The sequence below is a fragment of the Nyctereutes procyonoides genome, unplaced genomic scaffold, assembly GCF_905146905.1.
Source record: "Nyctereutes procyonoides isolate TBG_1078 unplaced genomic scaffold, NYPRO_anot_genome, whole genome shotgun sequence".
In the NCBI taxonomy this organism is placed as follows: domain Eukaryota; kingdom Metazoa; phylum Chordata; class Mammalia; order Carnivora; family Canidae; genus Nyctereutes; species Nyctereutes procyonoides.
Genome location: NW_026575041.1, coordinates 16,466,583 through 16,485,724, shown reverse-complemented (window position 1 = coordinate 16,485,724; position 19,142 = coordinate 16,466,583). Strand labels below are relative to the sequence as shown.

General features: G+C 35.2%; 1 protein-coding gene across 1 annotated transcript in view; it reads right to left on the bottom strand.

The window, feature by feature from the left end:
* Positions 1-4,450: 4,450 nt before the first annotated feature.
* TYR (tyrosinase) overlaps positions 4,451-19,142 on the bottom strand; it is a 95,681-nt gene continuing 80,989 nt past the window's right edge. The window contains exons 4-5 of the mRNA XM_055320654.1: positions 13,068-13,249; positions 4,451-5,085 (exon numbers count right to left, since the gene is read on the bottom strand). Of these exons, the coding sequence (XP_055176629.1) occupies positions 4,859-5,085; positions 13,068-13,249 (409 nt within the window). The 3' untranslated portion in view covers positions 4,451-4,858. The remainder of the gene's footprint in view (positions 5,086-13,067; positions 13,250-19,142) is intronic.

Here is a 19,142-nt window from a genome sequence, read left to right as displayed (position 1 = left end):
TGTATACACACACGCACACACACACTGATATAAACACATCTGTGCTTTACATTTATTCTACAAGAGTGTTTAAAACTGACGGTCTACTAAAGAAGACTGACCAAATTCCAGGCAGGGTACTTGCTTGAAAAGCACTAAAAATAAAGCATTCAAACTTGTCCCAGGGCTTGGTTTCCAGAGTCTTCCCAGCCTTCCCTAACCCTGTTCTATGGGGATCTTATCTATCCCCATAGCGGACTCTAACTCTGTTGATTGAGACTCTTTTGAGGCTTTGTGCTTATTCTTCCAAGGATAGATTCTAGTGTTGCTGGTTTTTTGTTTTTGTTTTGCCCTGCAAGGTTCTGATAGTTTGAGGCACACACAACCTAGCCAAGATGTACATCTTAGAGCCCAATTTACATGCATGCTATCTATTTATCTCTCTAAAATTGAGTGTGAATTTTCTTCTGATTTTTGTGAGAGAAAAATGCCCATTAAATTGGTGTTCTAATTCTAAAAAGATTTATGAAAAGAAGTAATACTCCAAGTGGCAATTAGGGTCTTCAGTCCATTCAAAGAGGATCACAACTCTTATTCCTTCTTTAGAGTTCTTCACCTCTTCATTTTCTTCTTCATTCCTTTTGATCTCCTATTTTTAGACTCCATCTCTTTGCACTTTTAAATCCATGAAACCCTTTTCAAAAGCACTGTGGCAATTCATTAGGAAAGCCATAAAATTATTCGTATGCTTTGATCCAGAGATTGAACTCCTGGAAGATAATTTAAGAGAAATTAGATGCCAAATGTGCCCAGATATTCCATATGGCATTAAACATAATTTAAAAACTAGATAAAACATATAGAATTGTTGAATCACTATATTGTGCACCTGAAACCAATGTAATGCTGTGCATTCACACTGGAATTAAAATTTTTTAGTTAAAAAAAAACTAGATAAAACCTAAACATCCTATAGCAAGTAATTGGCAAGTTATAGCACATCTACATAATTGAATAACAAACAACAATGATATATATAGTTATGAACAGGAACTGGATTCAGATCCTAGCTAAATTACCTAAGCTACTGAACTGACATGTAGACTTAGGCAAAGTATGTCTCCTGTTTAAGCAGTCGTCTTCTCATCTGAAAAAACAACTAATACTTCTTCCCATATTGACATGAGGAGTAAATGAGTTCACATAGTATGAAGTACTCAGCACAGTTCTTGGGACATCAGAACTGCTCACTGGACTGTAACATCTTTGTTATTTATTTTTAAATAAGAAATTAGAAATCACTATGATCATGATTATAAAGCACACAGGAATTGGTGCATTAACGTGAAGTTATAAGAATAATTTCTTACCTTGCTATTAAGAACTTATGAAACAATTAGATAAACACAGGCTATCTAGAGTTTTAATAAGGCTTATATTTTAAAGAAATATCAAATAATTCCCATTTGCTCTTAAATAGCTGGATGATTTGGAAGCCCTTAAAACCTCTAGTAGTTGCCATAGGCAATTTTATATTCATGATATTGTACAAACTAGCAAGCACTTTTGAAGATAATAAGCAGCACAAATTAAAAAAAAAAAAAAAAACCTCTTTTTACTTACATTTCAGCAGCTTTCAGGAGAGTGGAACTTTGTTCTACCAACCAACATGCTCTCCAAAATAGCACTGGCTAACAATAGGAGGCCCCAATGAGGCCCTTTTTATGATGACAAAGAAAAGCTCTCCTACAAATCAAAGCCCATATAAACAAGGAAAAGCCTATTTAAAAACATCCACAATCAATGCCATTGTCAGCCTGCTAGAAACACTGGTTAAAATGACTGGTACCCATCACATACTTATTTCTACAGATGGAGAATTATATATTTGACTTGTTGGAAAGGTTGGTTACTAAAAATACTTGATTTTAAAATAAAACACAGAAGGAGGAACAAAAAGAATGGCAGCTGCTTATTTCTTTCTCTGTAACAAAATGTGACTTGTAATGTAGCAGTGGAAAAGGAGCAGAGCCAAAAATGAGTCAATTTATAAAAGCCCCACTCTAAAACAATGCCATGGAAAATAGTGTTGGTTTTAATTAAAATGCCAGGTATCTTCATATATCAGATAATTTGGATACCTTATTGAGAAAAATTGTTGAGAATCAATGTGGTGATGGTCTTATTACAGATGTTGCTGCTACACAAGCAAATACTTTGAGCCTCTAGAGAAACAACACAATATTCTATGTTGAAATGCAGTGATAAAGGAGGGAATTGTCTTGTGATAAGGAAAGAATGACTTTCTACAGATCACTGTCAGGTACGGTGAAAACTCCTGGGATGGATTTCTATTCAAGGTGCTTTGTAAAAATGATTAAAAAATATCTCCTGAACTAAAATTTTGCCTCCACATCAAACCTAGCCAAGTAACTGCTGTGTGTGTTGAGTTTAGACTAAGGGCAAACCATATTCACGGCTACTGCTTCTTCAGAATCTTCTGTAGACCATTATCCAAATGTCTTTCCCCACTTTTTCTTCTCAGTTTTACAGGTTCCAATTTCCAGCTAAATTGAATCCAGTCCTCAGATGCCATTGTTAATTTATTTTAAATCTTTTTTTTTTCTGGTTATGCATCAAGTTGAGTATAGAATTCCTTGTATTTGCCTTCCAGTCCCACAGACCCTCACTGTCTAAATAAGTATGCTGTTCCTCATCCCATGCCTGACTTCCCTACTAAGCATGTGCAATTAGACACTCTAGTAAATAAGTTTGACTACTAATGAGAGTTAGAAGATCATATTACTCTATTTAACTGAGTTTATTAACTGTTAGTAATTTCTGAGAGTCAAAGACATTACTTCAGCAATAATTGTGAATTTCTATTTATTCTAGATGAGTTTTAGCTAAGATCATTTGACCAATATGTATAATAGGCTGATTCTTGCTCTTCTTTGAAATCTAAATGAGGACTAAGTGAAATGTAATCATTTAAAGTTATGTGGTCTTGACCCTAGTCAGTCTTTTCTAGATAAATGCATTTTTAAGAGCTCAAATTTTTCAGTACACTCATTTTTAAATGCATTCATAAACAATCTGAACACAGTGGCTCAAAGTTTAACAGGAATTGTAGAATATTTTAGTTGAAAGTTACCATACAGGTCAGTAGGTCTCCTTTTAAATACTTTCCCAGAGATGTAGAGGTTCAATGCCAGACCCACACAGTTTTCTGGGAGCCCAGATGAGACAAGTCTACTTTTAAAGCTTGGCATCAAAAGACGGTGGAAAGACAGTGTTCAGAGACAAGGTGGGAAAGACAAATCAAGTAGTAAATCTAAATTCTTATTGAAAATGCTGGGCAGACAAATGCAAAGTAGGAATAAGAGAAATGAAGAGATGGAGGATACCAGGGCAGTACAAATGAGTTTGGGTATCCAGTGAGAGTGGAAATTGGAATCTGGTGAAATATCCTGGAATACTGTGGAATAATCACAGGGACTTTCTGTAGGACACGCTTGGCCTTGTTTCTAAATGGGGAGTTGTTAAAAGTCCTAAGGTGATTTAAATATCTCTATAGACTTAATAAATTATCTTTGCAGAATTCAACTTGAATTAGCCATCCAACCTATGTGTGAAGAATTATAGTGGCAACCACTTATGGTTTTCTAAGGATTCCCCTTTTGATTTTAGAAAGCTCTAAGTTTTAACAAGTTTTCCTTTTATTGGACCAAAATGGTCCACTATAACTTCCAATAACTGGTCCTTGTCTTTCATGCTATACATAGCTATAGAAATGTAATATCTATTGTGCTACTTTTAGAATTTCAATGGGAACCAGAAATTCAAGGAGAAGGATTATCTGCATATCCCAACGTAAGGTCTTAATAGCCAAGAGAAACAGAAATGTGATTTTGCTAGAACTGCAAGCAGGCAATTCACATAATTATTCCAAATGTCAAATGTTTCATAGCATTTTAAGCATTCTCTAATAAAATTCATTTTAGAAGACTGAAAAAAGAGCTTTTAATAGGATTATTACCATTATCAACATATTTAATGAGTGCATCCTGAGACAAGTACTTAGCTAGATTTAATGTAGGGCTGGGGCCTTTATTTTCAGTGACCTTCAAACACATAGTCAGAACTCTGGGGTCACCTGGGTGGCTCGGTGGTTGAGCATCTGTCTTTGGCTCAGGGCGTGATCCCAGGATACAGGATGGAGTCTCGCATCGGGCTCCCTGCATGGAGCCTGCTTCTCCCTCTGCCTGTTTCTCTGCCTCTCTCTCTGTGTCTCTCATAAATAAATAAAATCTGTAATTTAAAAAGTTAAAAAAAAAGAACTCTGGCAGGAAAGAACTGATGGTTGTTGTCTGTTTGAAGTCCCTAACACATTTTGTAGCAAGGATGTAAAATATATGGGAAAGTCATGCTTTCTGAGGAGAATAAAAATGTACATCTCAAGCTCAAAGGAGTCAGTGTAAATTTGTTATTATTTTATTGAAATAAAAGAACGGGGACAATAAAAAAGAAACATTTCATTAAACAATCAGGAGAAAAGACCAAAATTACTCCCACATTTTATGAGAGCACTTTCATTGAGATAAAAGTTGCAGTTACTCATTACTAAATGGCATCCTTTTCTTAGAAATAGGGGTTTGAGGAAAGCTATCAAAGGAATGATCAAATGGCAGTGAGGCAAGCACAGGTGTGGTCTACCTGCATTAGAAGAGGGGTACCTTTTGTACTAGCTGATGATCCTGATAATAGTCTTCATAAACAAAAATGCCAGGAACGGCTCTTGGGGACATCTGAGGACTTAAACATCATTTGAGTTAAAATGAGGTCAACCTTGTTGGCTCTACTCTATCACCCAAGCCTTTTATAGATGGGTCTGATACAACAAGCTGTGGTAATCCTCCTTTTCCATGAGGAGTGGCTGCTTTTCTTCAGGGAGCTGCTTTCTATTGCGCCGACAGAATAGGCTGGTGAGCCCTCCTAGCACAGCAGTGACGACACAGCCTACCACAGCAGCCCCAATGAGCCATGGCCAGATCCGACTTGCTTGTTCTAAGTAGGGCTTAATGTAATCTTGAAAAATGTCCCGTTCTGAAACAGAGAGACGTCCCAATGTTTTTAGTATTGTCATCATTAGCATCATCATCATCATCATCAACATAATTATTAACATCATCATCATTATCCTTGCATAGTAGCATGGAGTCAGAGGCCTGGGTTTGAATGCCAGCTCTGCTGCTTAGTAGCTGTAAGAGCTCAGAAAAGTCACACCTAATACTCCTAAGCCTTAGTTTCTTCATCAGGAAGAGAGGAACATACTACCACCTCATTGGAATGTTTTAAAATTGATTAATAACACCTGATCTGTAAAATATGCAGTGCCTAAAACTAGGTCAACTATTGTAACTTTTAGCTTTTTAATATTTGCTTCCACATTTCTAAATAATAGACAAATATTGCCTTCTTTTAATTCATCAAGTTTATATCTGGAGTTCTTCATATAGAAATAATAATTTTTGTTCTCTGACAACTCCCATTTTATTTCCTCAGTCATTTTGGTATAATGACATCACGATTTGGGGTCAAATCCATATCTAGGATTTTCATTAGTTTTAGTATATAAATACAGTGGAAACAAATATTGTTATGATTATATGTCCTTATATTATTTTTCCCTGGGAATTAACTAATATCCTTTTGTTTGATTTAAAAATACCCATCACTACTTAAAAGATACTCCAAGATATTCCATATTTATTTTGTTATCAAAGAAAACAAAAGAGTGCATCTTGGACTTCTGCAGAAAATTATGTCTATGTAACTCAAGTCTTGAGCAAAAGTGATATATGTAACTTTGGGACAATTTCCTTAAAAATAAGAAGCTATGTCTCTCCTTTTTCCATTTTTCTTTCTTGCTTAGCAGGAATGCAGATAACGTGTTGATGAGCCATCATGGACCATGTAGTCCAGATTAAACCCTAGATCTTGTGGAACCACCAGAAAGAAGCAGCTCTGAAATTATGGAGCTGAAATTCAACAATATACCAAGACTTCTACTTGAGCAACAAATCAAGTAATTTATTTAAGCCATAGGTATTTGAATCTGTATCTGTTCTCTATCCCTACCTTCCTGCCTTTGCTGATGCAGGAACTGTAACGTTCTTTTATAAACTCTTTCCTTGGCTATAGTTAATCAGTACATGGTAGACCACTGACTCAAGAAGGGCCAATCAGAATCATTACTCAGAATTCACAGTGCTAGAGCTCTCAGGTGGCTTGGGAGCTGACAACAGCCTTACTTCTCAACCTGTGGAAAACAGGATGAATGTACTCCAAGAAATAGAGATGAGAGCTAGAGAATGAGTGAGAGACAGAGAGAGAAACACAGAGAGAGAGTGTGTGTGTGTCTTTAGGGCTTTAATTCTCTGGTTCCTGCTATTCCTCAGTCTCAGCTGCATTTCTGCCTTTCCCAGAGTTCATCCCTTCCTTGGATTTTTTTTAAACCAATAAATTCTCTTTTTTATATAATCTCATTCCCATAGAATTTCTGGCATTTGCATTTTTGAAAGTCCTAATTATATCAAAAAGGTAATTATGTGCTCACCACAATAAAGGAGAAATTACCTTAGGAAATTCTGGACTTGCAATATATGTAAACTCTATATATAATAAAAATGAGATCCACAAATCAATGAGAGAAGGAATATTTATTTAATAACATATCTTGGAAAGCATGAGTAGCAACATGAAATAAAACTTAAAAGGAAAATCTCAATGTTGATCTCATAAATTCAATAACATTCAGAACAATTAAAGCAGAAATGTTCTTTTTTAAATCAAAATTTGTTACAAACTGATTTCATAGTACTAAAGCCTGATATTCATTCAGAGGAGATAAAAGTGGAGTTTCCGTGGCTTACATGGGTCTATAGAGCTGAAACCTGGTCCATTTTTCCTGTTCCATTTTCTTCTTTTGTGTTTGATACGATCTTTTTGCCAGCTGCCACTAAGTTACCTCTAAAATTCCTAGAGCTCATTAAGCATAATTTGAACAGTATTACAATTTAGAGTTCCTCTTCATCAGGAAGGAATACAAGTTGCAAAGGATAAACATTACCAAATAAATTATAAAAATGATTTATAACTTTGATATTTATATCTAAACAATGAAAGCCAAAATGCTAAAATTAAAAAGAAATACCAAAAAGTTATGGTTTTCAACATATTTAAAATTACTTTGAAAAAGGGACTACAAATGCCTGCCTTATTTTGCCAGTAGTCACCTCACTATATAAAGTACATTTAAAATGTCTACCAGAGCATAGAGAGATTACATAAAAAATATTTCCTCTATTTCTGGCTCAGCTTAAACCCAAGTCACAATTTCAAAATGCTATTTCTTTGTCCAGCTGTCCAGCTTCTCTTATAATTTCTCTACTTCAGTTCACTCCAAATGGTCTCAGTTTTTACTGTCATCAATAGTTTTCTTTGAAACACTTTGTATCTCTCATTGACTCCAAACTAAATAAGACTTCCATTCTCAGCTCTCTGCTTTTCCAAACAGCGCACCTTTAAATTATTTCTTAATGTCATAGTTTTTCTATTTTTACCTATTTAAAGTTCCATATTTCATGTCCCCTTTTCTCTTCAGAATAGTAATATAGTCTTCTATTTATTTTTCACTCTATATATTCAAATCACATGCTCATTTGCTCACACAACAAATGTATGATTTAGTTGGGGACCATTATCCAAATTTAATGAATTAGGAATCTGTAACTTAGATTGTTTGCCTGTAGTATTTAAATGAGATAATCCATATATAGCCAGTGGTACAATGCCTAGAACATAGAAAGCAATTTATAACTGTTATTGATTCTTGTTATTCCATAATAATTTCAACAATATTTCAATTGAACCAATTTCCAATAAGAGTTTTCTCTCTTGAACTTGCTTTGATTATTGATTCAGGTCAGCTTTCTTTTGTATTCTCAGACTCTTTCTTTCTTTGCTCCCTTATGACACTTGACACAATTGTCTATGTGTTAATAATTATTCATATGTATGTATTTTCAGGCTTGATCATAAATTCTTGACAGCAAGTATTATATCTTAATTGTTTTATCTTTCATTCTTCTATTCATTCATTCATTCATTCATTCATTCATTCATTCTGCAAATGTTCCCTGAGACACATTACATGCCAGGTGGTGGTCCTGGCATTGTAAGTAAAAAAATAAATAAGCAAAGCCCTGGCCTGAAGGCAACAATAATTGGAAAATAAATAAGCAGAGGCCCTGGCCTGAAGGCAACAATAATTGGAAATAATTACATTCAAGAGTAATGTTATAGTGATGAAAGTATGCAAAAGATACAATGGAATCATGGTGGAATGACCTCTTATATCTGTTTGGGGAATCAAGGAAAGCCTCCCAGAAGATTATGGAGTTTGAATTAGAATTGAGAATATGTTGATGGCAAGCCATCCCAGGCAAAAGGCACAGCATGCACCTATGGATATAAGTAGGAAAGCATAACTATTGAACAAATCTGTGAAGGACAGAAGCCCATCATCAAATCCCATCTGCAGAATGAGACACTCTGGTTACCATGATCATGTCTCCTCCTCTCACTTTTAACATCAAAAGTCAAGGTCTTTTAAAATATATTGGGTTTAGGAGGCTCTCAACAGAGCAGTAAAATACAGAAAGAAGGGTCACATTTACCAAAAGCATTGAGGGCACAACCTTTCATTGCTAAAGATTTTTGGTCTCGTCTTTTAATCAACTATGCATGCAACAAAATCACCTGCTGCTCAATTTTTAAAAGCATCACTAAATTCGATTATAAGGGAAAATGTTTGACAAATGCCAGGCATCAGCTGCCTTTTACAGAAAACACTTAAGTAATTATAAACATGAGTACCTGAATGATGAATAATAAACTGCTTGAGAACTAAATTATATCAAAAAGTTTTTAAGGATTTATTTTAGTGGGCCTAAAGTTTAGCAATAAATAGGAATACATTTTAAATTCCTTGAATGTGCATCAGAAGCAGTAGAATAATTCATAAAAGGAAAAAAGGTGATTACTATTGTTGATTTGAAAGTCAACCGTCTCTAAAATTAATGGTATAGATTCACAGCTCTTGTCTTTCTAGGCTATGAAAAATACCTTAAATAAAGCATTTCAAATCAATTTTATTTTTTTAAATATTTAACTAGAAATAAGTAATAAATACCTAAAGTCCCTAATGGGCTTCTTTGAGCCTCCAGTCCCATACCTAAAGTCCCTAATGGGCTTCTTTGAGCCTCCAGTCCCACCTCTCCTCTGATGGTTTTTGTTGCCTTTGCAGTAAAAAGTACCCATTTGATTGTGGTACTTTTGGAACATAGTGGACTATGGAACATATAGGGACTAAAGAGAGCCCTCTCTACTGTGGAGTAAACGGGGAGAAAATTAGTTTGGAATCACTATTGGCCACTTAGTACTCTGTGACTTAGAATGAGTCACTTTACTTTTATGATTTCAATTTACCTATAAAACAAAATAAAAACCACTACCACATAAAATTGTGAAGATTAGCAGAGGTAACAATGTATATGCTGAGGTCTATAATTTATATCTTGTTAGTATCTGCAGGCCAGAATGTCTTCCCAGTTTCAAGGCCATCCACCTGCCCCAGAGATGTATTTGCCCTGATATCTCCTATCCCCCCATTTCACTGCATAGGCAGTACGAGCATGAGATTCTCTCCATGTCTGGCCTTGCTCCTACTTGTCACTATCTCGGTGAGAGTGTCACCATTCATCATTTTCACAGGCGTCCCCAATATCTCCTTTATTCTTACCTTGTATATGAATAATTTTCCAAGTTCTGTACATTTTATATAAATTAAAGATACTATCAAATTATTTCATGCCTCTGCCCTCTCCAGACCACCACTACTGCAATCCACACTGTCTTCACCTCTCTCCTGGACATCTGTAATAGCATCTTTACCACCTTCCCCGAAGGTGCTTTACAACAGCTATAGAATTTCCAACATGCTGCAGCAATAGGAAGGTTTCAAAAACTCAAAACAAACCACTTAAAATTTATCAATAGCTTCTGTTATTTTAACAATATGGTCCAAATCCATAACTAAGGCCCCCTTCAACTAATCACTTCTTCCTGTCATACTGCTATCCTCTGAAATATCACTTCACTGACCCTAAGGTAGGTAGGTCTCTAAATAAATAAGTCCTTAGGTAAGTTGTTGTTTAAGATCTTTATCTTCCATTACAATGTAAACTCTATGAAGATAAACTATGTTGTTTACTGCTGCATGCGTTGTATCCAAGACAATGCTGTATTCAAAGTAGTTATTAAATACATATATATAGAAAGAATAAATAAATCAATAAAACCACCTAGAAAATAAAATACCTAGTGTGATACAAAACTTGAAATATGTTAAAAAACACATATCTGAAAATGACTTAGCTATTAAATGGGGTGACATTTTTCTAGCAAGCTTTTCTTATATTGGTTAAGGGATACCATTCTTCACGATCAATATCACTTGTACTCAAATTGATTCATTGATATCACCACAATGATACTGGATGTCATCTGATACTTACTAGAGAATCTTGCAAAATGTCAATTCTAATCTTGTCAGACTCATAGTCAAGATGGACAGGAGAAAGATTCATACATAAAAAATTACCACATAATTCTAATAAGAGTGATTAAATATGACTATACACACACACACACACACACACACACATATATATATATGTATAAAGTGATTTACTATCTAAGAGTTTGACAAATGGATAAACAGGATCGGAATTTAGCCAGAGGGAACAGCGTGTTTAAAAGCATGAGCCCATGAAAGTGTCTAACATGTTTTGGAAGTGGAAACCATGAAGTCTTAAGTGGTGAATCTTTGAAAAGCCACTACCAATATGTTCCTTCACTCCCTTTCAGAAAGGAAAACATTTTACCTGAGACTGCCACTTTTTAGACTCCCCTTACCACATCTCTGCCCTTTGCAAAATTTCCTGTTCTCAGTGATCTCAGGGTTTAAAAAAAAATGATTTCCAGTCATTTTAATATTCCTTCCACTGGTTATGATTCTCAGATAAACAAAACAGGTTAATCAAGCCCATATTTTTTAGCTAATAGTCCCCCAAAGGGAAGGTAAAAGTTGATGAAATACGGCTTCTCCTATTGGCCCTAAACTGTGGTTCTGCTGTGCCACATACTAGATAGATGGCCTGGGACAAATTATGTATTTCTTTAAGCCTCTGTTTTCTCACCTAAAAAAAGGATAAAGGAAACAATAGTACCTCATTCATATAATAGTTATGAAAATTAAAGGACATAATGCACACAGAGCACCTAGAAGAACTCTAGTTACATTAAAAAATGCTCAATATGTGTTAATCATGAAGAGACTTCATTTCTCTGAGGGAAATTTTCCATTGCTTATACTACTCAAATAGGAAAATTTAGCATTGAATTTCCACCTCTATTTTTCTTGTTACTGTCTTCATTTAGAATATTCTCTGCCCTTCTCTCTGTGCTACCTGCCTGCTCATCCTTCAAGGTCTTGTCTTTCTAGGCTGAATTATTCAGAAGTCATCACTTTCTCCCCCGTTCTCCTGTTGGATTTTGTTTATGACTCTTTTGCTGCCTTTAAATGACCTGATGTCTTGTACTTTCTTGTATAATTGTCTAACTTTCACACTGAACTTGGAACTACTTGAGGTTTGGAACTATGTCAGTCATTTATATCGTTAAAATCTAACACACAAAGGGTAGGAAGTTGGTAAGTGTCATTAATTTGTTGATGAATCATAATTTTTATGAATTATCAATGAATATAATTAAACATCAATGCTTATTGAATACCACTTACCTACAAGCCATATGTTGTTCTACTGTTTTTGGTTGTTGACCCTCTTGAGTTAGAATAGTAGCTGTAGTGAAATGAAGAGAGGGCCTTATAGTATTGAAATCTGGCTCCTGTATGTATTGGTGTCTGATATTGGGGAAGTCACTTAAATTCTCATGGTATCAATGTCTTCACCTATTTGTAGAGATAATAATCCTTACCTAATATACACTTGATTAATAACACAGATACAAGATCTGCATATAGCAGGCTCTTGGGTGGAGGAAGATATTGCTAACTCTTTCTCACTTATTAAGAAGATATTGACACATTCCTATTCAGGAAGATTATTTAAATTTTTTAAAATTTATTTATGATAGTCACAGAGAGAGAGAGAGGCAGAGAGAGAAGCAGGCTCCATGCACCGGGAGCCCGACGTGGGATTCGATCCCGGGTCTCCAGGATCGCGCCCTGGGCCAAAGGTAGGTGCTAAACCGCTGCACCACCCAGGGATCCCTATTCAGGAAGATTATTTAAAACCCAGATATAATTATAATCTTAGAGTTTTATATTATTACCTTAAATATCATTAATTATCATTATAATAGTTCATTCTTTCTTCCTTTACCTCTTCTTCTTATTTATTATTATTATTATTAATTGGGCTTAAAATAAAAATATCCACAAATTATCTTGGTAACCCTACGAGAAAGTTCCCAAAGATTACTCTAAACCTGCTGGATGTTTATCTTCTACCACACCACACTGAACTCTTCAATGCATCATAGTAATTTGATTATCACAATATCTTTTGTGGTATTTCAATAAGAATATTTCAGGTTAAAAAAATGAGATTCATGGAACTAAACAAAATTTCCATGATCTCTTCACAGTCACCTGAAAGAGTCATATCTTAAGCCCATTTTTTCTTTCTGATTTTAATTCTAGTGTTCCACAGTTGCTGTATACAAAATACCCTATGCTAAGCAGAATGAATGTGAATTTAAAGATCTTTGCAAGTTAATTCATGTAATAAAAAATAAGTGATAAATTGTAGGTTGTAATGTGCTTTCCCAATTTAAAGGCTTTGGGGATAACATTATAAATAATGTAAGGTTAGGAACTCTCTCAAAAAAAATTGGTCACACTAGATTCACTAATTCATATGAAATAAATTAAATTTTACCTGATTCTTGTAGGTTGCTATAGTCATAGCCCAGATCTCTGGATGAAATAAAGAAATCACCATTTCTGTACAGAGGTATAAAAGGAACCATGTAGGATTCCCGGTTGTGTCCAATAGGAGCATTGGCTTCTGGATAAACTTCTTGAAGAGGATGGTGCCTTCGGAGCCACTGCTCAAAAATACTGCGGAGGGAAGGATTATTCAGGCTTAGGAACATGTTGCTTATAAAAACTTAGAATTCTTAAAGTAAAATAAGAAGGCATATCTAAAATCCCAATGGATGGAAAGATGCCAAATATATTTTCATGCTTTGAAAATATTTTGTAAAGCACTAGTTCATACTGTCAGACCTTGATAAAGCTCACTCATTTGAAAGAAATATGAGAGGATTACTTTGGAAAGAGAATTTCTTAGGTAAGTGAACCTTATGTGACAAGTTCAGACCTTTCAGAAAGCTGCAGAGGAAGGGTAATTATTGGTTGAGTGACAACTGGGTCAGAATTGTAAATTAAATATGTTTCTTGTCTCAAAGAAAGTTAGCCCAAAGAAAGAACACATAAAACTAGGTTGGAATCAGTACTGGCATTTGGTCATTTTTTTGGGTCATGGTAGGAGACTTTCAATTATTTCAACCATCTTGCTATGTTTAGTGAAGTGTATGCTTAATGAAACTTGGGGAGAGAAAGAGTTTACCTCCCATAACAGAGACTAAAAATACTTGGACTGGTTTCCCAACTTTCCCTGAAGCTAGAGTATTACCATATGATTAATACTCAGACAATCAGATAGACCTGTGAAGACTCTGAAACAGAAGACAGTGACACACACAAGCAAGGATGACAGAAAACTATTTTGGTTGTGGGCAAAGACAGTTGTGATAACAATATCCAATTTTTAGGGATTGCAATACCAGGATTACCACCAGCAAGGGAATATCTGGTGTTCTATAGCATGGTTTTAGCAGATCTCATGGTTGCTACCCCCCTCCTCCCTTGTTCCCACCTATTTCTAAACCTGCTTCTCTATTATTTCCTGAGCTATCCAATATCTTCTTGGTAAATTCTTTTTCTGTAAATTAGCCAGAATAAGTCTCTGTTGCATGCAATTAAAAATTCTGACTGAAACAAAAGCTAAACAGTTAAGGGATCAAAAAAATTGAATAAAAATACGTAAGTTATAGAAGAATTTATAGTGTGTCACCAAAATGTGGAGAAGAATGTGACTGTATCATCAGTCCATATAACAGAGGAAAGAACATAAGATCTGAGATCACAGAACTCCCCTGAGGCCTAGCTCTGTGCTTTAAAAGCTGTATGACTCTACACAAATCACTGAAATTCTTGGAGACCTAGCCTCCTATCCTGAAATGAAAGCAAAAGCAATAATATCTGCCCTATTTCCAAAAGGTTTATCATAATATTTGTGAAAGTGCTATCTAAGTAAGCTCTTGTTACTTAGCTACAACATTTATTCCAGGAAATAAAGGTAAGTGCATGATCTCAGGAATATTGCCTACAAAGGAAAGTGATAATGCTTCAAACAAACAAACAAAAATTGAAAAAACATTTTGAAGTACAATCAAGAAGAGATCAGTGGTGCTGGAGGCAGAATGGTGATCATTCTTTCCATGATGAAAAACAGTTCTATTTGCTTAGAGAATCTGGACTTCAAATACTATTTGAACCAAATATTGTGGCTAAAGTTGACTTTTAACTGTGAATTAATTGAGGGATCAGTAGACCACTGATAAATACTGAAAATCTGGTCCATAAATACCAAATCCTCTCTAAATAGCTCAATTATTCAACCTGTTACTGAGTATTTATTATATGTCAAGTTTTGGAGAAACATGAGCCTGCATAAAAACCTGAGTTCCATGGGTTGTGACAAGGGAAATTTGTAAAATTTCTTAACCGGTTTGATTTACCTTTTCTTACCTGTGAAATGGGAATAATATTTATGTATTAATTAGTATAACATAAGTAAGATGTATATTTAAGTGCTTGACAAATGGTAAATGGAAATAATCATTATTCCCATCCCCTTCTTCCTCTTTTCCCTCCTCCTCACTATTAATGTTATTCTGGAAGAATGTTATAATTGGTGAGAGAGATGAAACATAGTGTTTTAGAAATGCCAAAGTCATGTATACATAAGTTATTGAGCTAAATCTTTTTTTTAATTAGAAAAACATTTTATTTTTTTAGAGGGAGAGCACAAGTGGTAGGTGGGGGGTGGGTGGAGGAACAGAGGTAGAGAGAGAGAGAGAGAGAGAGAGAGAGAATCTTAAGCAAACTCCACACCCAGTGGAGAAGCCAGAGTGGGGCTCAATCTCACAACTCTGAGATCATGACCTGAGCTGAAGTCAGGAGTCATATGCTTAACCAACTGAGCCACCCAGCTGCTCTTTGAGCTGGATCTTTTTAAGAAGGATTATGATTCTGACCAGTGGGAATGAGAAAGAAGATTCAAAAAGATTGTTTTTTCTGTGTGTGCCTTCTCAACTACAGAAATTAGGAACTGGCCTAACAAGCCCCAAATTCTATTCAAGTCCTAACATTTTATTAATTAGGTTTTTTTCTGCAGTTTTCTTCTCTTCATAAAAGCAAAGCATTCCTTGTTCATTATATGCAATTCAGAAAATATAAATGAGCAAAAATAAGAGAAGAAAAAATTCATATAATCGTTTCATATTTCTGTTATATCTAGTTTATAAAACATGCATAGTAACACTACATATATTTTAACAAAAAAGAGAATTGTATTATAATGTTTTAAGCCTCCAGCTCTAGCATTTTATTTGTAGTATGCAATATTTAATGTTTAAACAATATTTAAACATGTTTAAACAATATTTAAACACGTTTAAACAATGTTTACCAGCTTTTAAACTGGCAACTCTATTTTTTTAATGAGAAGGAGGCTCTCTGACATAATTAATCTCTCCCTCACCCCTATTAAACTTTGATTTAGAAACAGCCCACTATACAATGAGCTACCAGATAAGGGCTTGAGGCAAAAATTGTACTTTTTGTCAATTAAGAAAAATTACTACTGTAGTTCAGCTTATAAATAATCTCTCTGCCTGCCAAGAAACAAAAATTCTTTACCTAGGTAAGACAAGAACATCAATTCTTAGCACCAAAAGATTTAATGGATAAAACCATTAATGTGCTCACCTACCTTATCAACCTTTTAAAAGAAAGGTATTAATCTTGATTAAATTCTTCATTGGTGGTTCTCATATTTAATTTCATCAAACCATATCTAAAATGACTCACATTGAAATACTGATTCTTAACTCAGATAATCACACTGACATATTGGGAAGAACTTATCTTCTTACCAAAGATTTATAGAAACTGTATCTAGGCAGTTTTCTGGAATTAGGAAAACATAACAATGATCACAGATGCAAATGGGAAGGAATGTGTTTTAAATATAAAAGTAACTCAAGACACCTGGTTTCAAGTCTGATATGTAAGAACCCTGGACACTCCATCATTACAGCAAGAAAAGGCTAGACAAATGGAAAATCAACAACTTTTCTTGGGCCACAAAAGAATGAGGTCACAGGGCAAACAGTCACCCCTCAAACTGCAGAGATAAGTGTGTCCAGGGGAAGACAGCTCAGACATACTTGCCAAGAACAGAAGCAGCTGTATCTGTAAACTGGTAGGGAGACTTTAATATTTTGATGAATGATTGGGATATGGACTAACAGTGGTAAGTGAGAAACTCCTGGGAGCCACAGCATTAGGAGGACTCTGCACATTTGGGGGGTTTAATTCCAGGAGCTTGACCAGGTTTTCATGATGAAGACTGGAGAAAGAGCCTCTCCTGGCTCTGTGAGGGGGAGAGAGAGAGGTATCATTTTGAAATAAGTCCCCAGCCTTCTCCATGACAAACTTCTTTAATTCAGAGGAAATGACTTCCAGAGCCTCATCCCAGCTAGGGGGAGAGGATTCCAGCTTTTCCATCTCACTTAAAGGGAAAATAAAACATAGGACACATTGGTAAGGGCTTCAAGGAAAGAAATAGGGAATGCTATAACCAAAAAAGTAGGGGGCAGAGGAAAGTAAAATCTATGCCGTTGGAGAAATGCTCGTGAGGTTCACAGCCCCAAGCATTGGCCAAATAAAAGACTGAAATTTAATTAGAATATTTTCTAATATCCCTCCACACCTTAATACTTTACCATGATATCCACAGAGTTCCAGTATGATGACAGGGATTATAGCTAAAAGAGCTATAAGACAGACAGTATCTGAGGACTAGTATACAGGATAGCCCAAAGCCAAGAGAGAAGACTAAAACAAAGACCGAGGGAGATTTGAAGCCTCCAGCACCTACAGCTACAAAAATCATTAAACAAGGTCCAGCTTCTTGCAAGATTAACATAAATCCTTATATTCAAGTCCTATCTGCCTTCATTTCTACCACTCAATAAAATATATCTGACTCAACAACAAATTACGAGGCATGCCAAAAAGCAAGAAAATGACAGCCTGAAGAGACAAAGCAATCAAAGTAAATCCCAACTCAGATATGAAATAGATATTGGGATTATCAGACAGAGAGTTTAAATAGTTATGAATAATGTGTTAAGGGCTCTCACAGAAAAAGTAAATGAAATGCAAGAACAGATGGGTAGTGAAGCAGATTGGTGGAAAGACTCTAAGAAAGACTCAAAGAAAATGCTGGAAATCAAAAACACCATAGCAGATTTGATGGGCTCATCAGTAGATGACATAGCTTAGAAAAGAATCAGTGACCTTGGAGATAGAAACATCCTAAACTAGAATGAAGAGGAAAAAAAAAAGAATGGGGAAAAATATCAAGAACTCTGAGATAATTTCAAAAGAGGTAACATATGTGTAATTGGAATAACAGAAGGAGAAGAAAAAGCAAACAAAGCTGAAGAAATAGTCTCCAATAAAAGGAACCAGAGAAGCCCACTGAAATCACTCCCAATGGCCAAAGCTGAAACAATCTGAGCCACAAAGTAAAGTAGTATTAGATTATAATCCAAAGTACAAAATAAATATAGAGGAGTCCACACTGAAATAAATTAATGAATAAATAAATAAATGAGGGAAATACATAAGTCTACCATGCAGAAGAGTTTCAAATAATTACATAGATACTCAAATACATAATGTAGGTGCTATATAACTGCACAAAGTGGCTTCCTTCCAAAGAGTACATTAGGGAAAGGTGGTGGAGTCATTTAACAGTTTGAGAAACCTGACCAATAACACCTCTGCCAGGTGATCAAGATTAACATCGATAATGAAATGTCATGTTGATTACATGCAGCCTTGATATGATGTGAACAGAATGGTGCTTACCCCTGTCATCTTCCTACCCAAAACATATAACTCCAGTCTAAACATGAGAAAAACACCAGGCAAATCCCAATAGAGAGGTATTCTACAAAAATCTGAACAGTTTTCCTCAAAACTGTCAAGGACGTCAGAAACAAGGAAAGTCTGAAAACTTGTCATAACCAAGAGGAGCCTAAGGGATGTGATAGTTAAATGTAATGTGGTGTCCTGCATGGGATCCTGAAAAAGATATTAAATAACTACTAAGTAATCTTTAAAAGAGTATGGGTTTTGGCTAACAATGGATCAGTATTATTTTATTAATTGTGACAAATGTTCCATACTAATGGAAGATATTAATAATAGGGGGAAATAGATGTGAGATATATGGGAACATTGTTCTGTCTTTGCAACATTTTTGTAACCAGAAAACTATTCTAAAATAAGACCTTATTTTTTAAAAAAGAACAACTAACAAGAAAGCCTTAATGTCAATGGATATGTAGGAACTGATTTGCTTTAGTACATCCACCGCCAGCACCAGTTACCTATGGTGAAGTTTCCTGTCCTTGTGGTACTTAGAGTCTAGGGATAGAGACAGATACTAAATAGTAATTTCAAAAATAAATCTGAATTTAGAGACTGGCAAATACTCTGCAAGAAAGAAACATGGTAAGAAGATGTAAGGGGGAGACTTCACTTAGTCGGCAGCCTCTGGGAAAGACTCTGATGGTGTGTTAAATCAAGA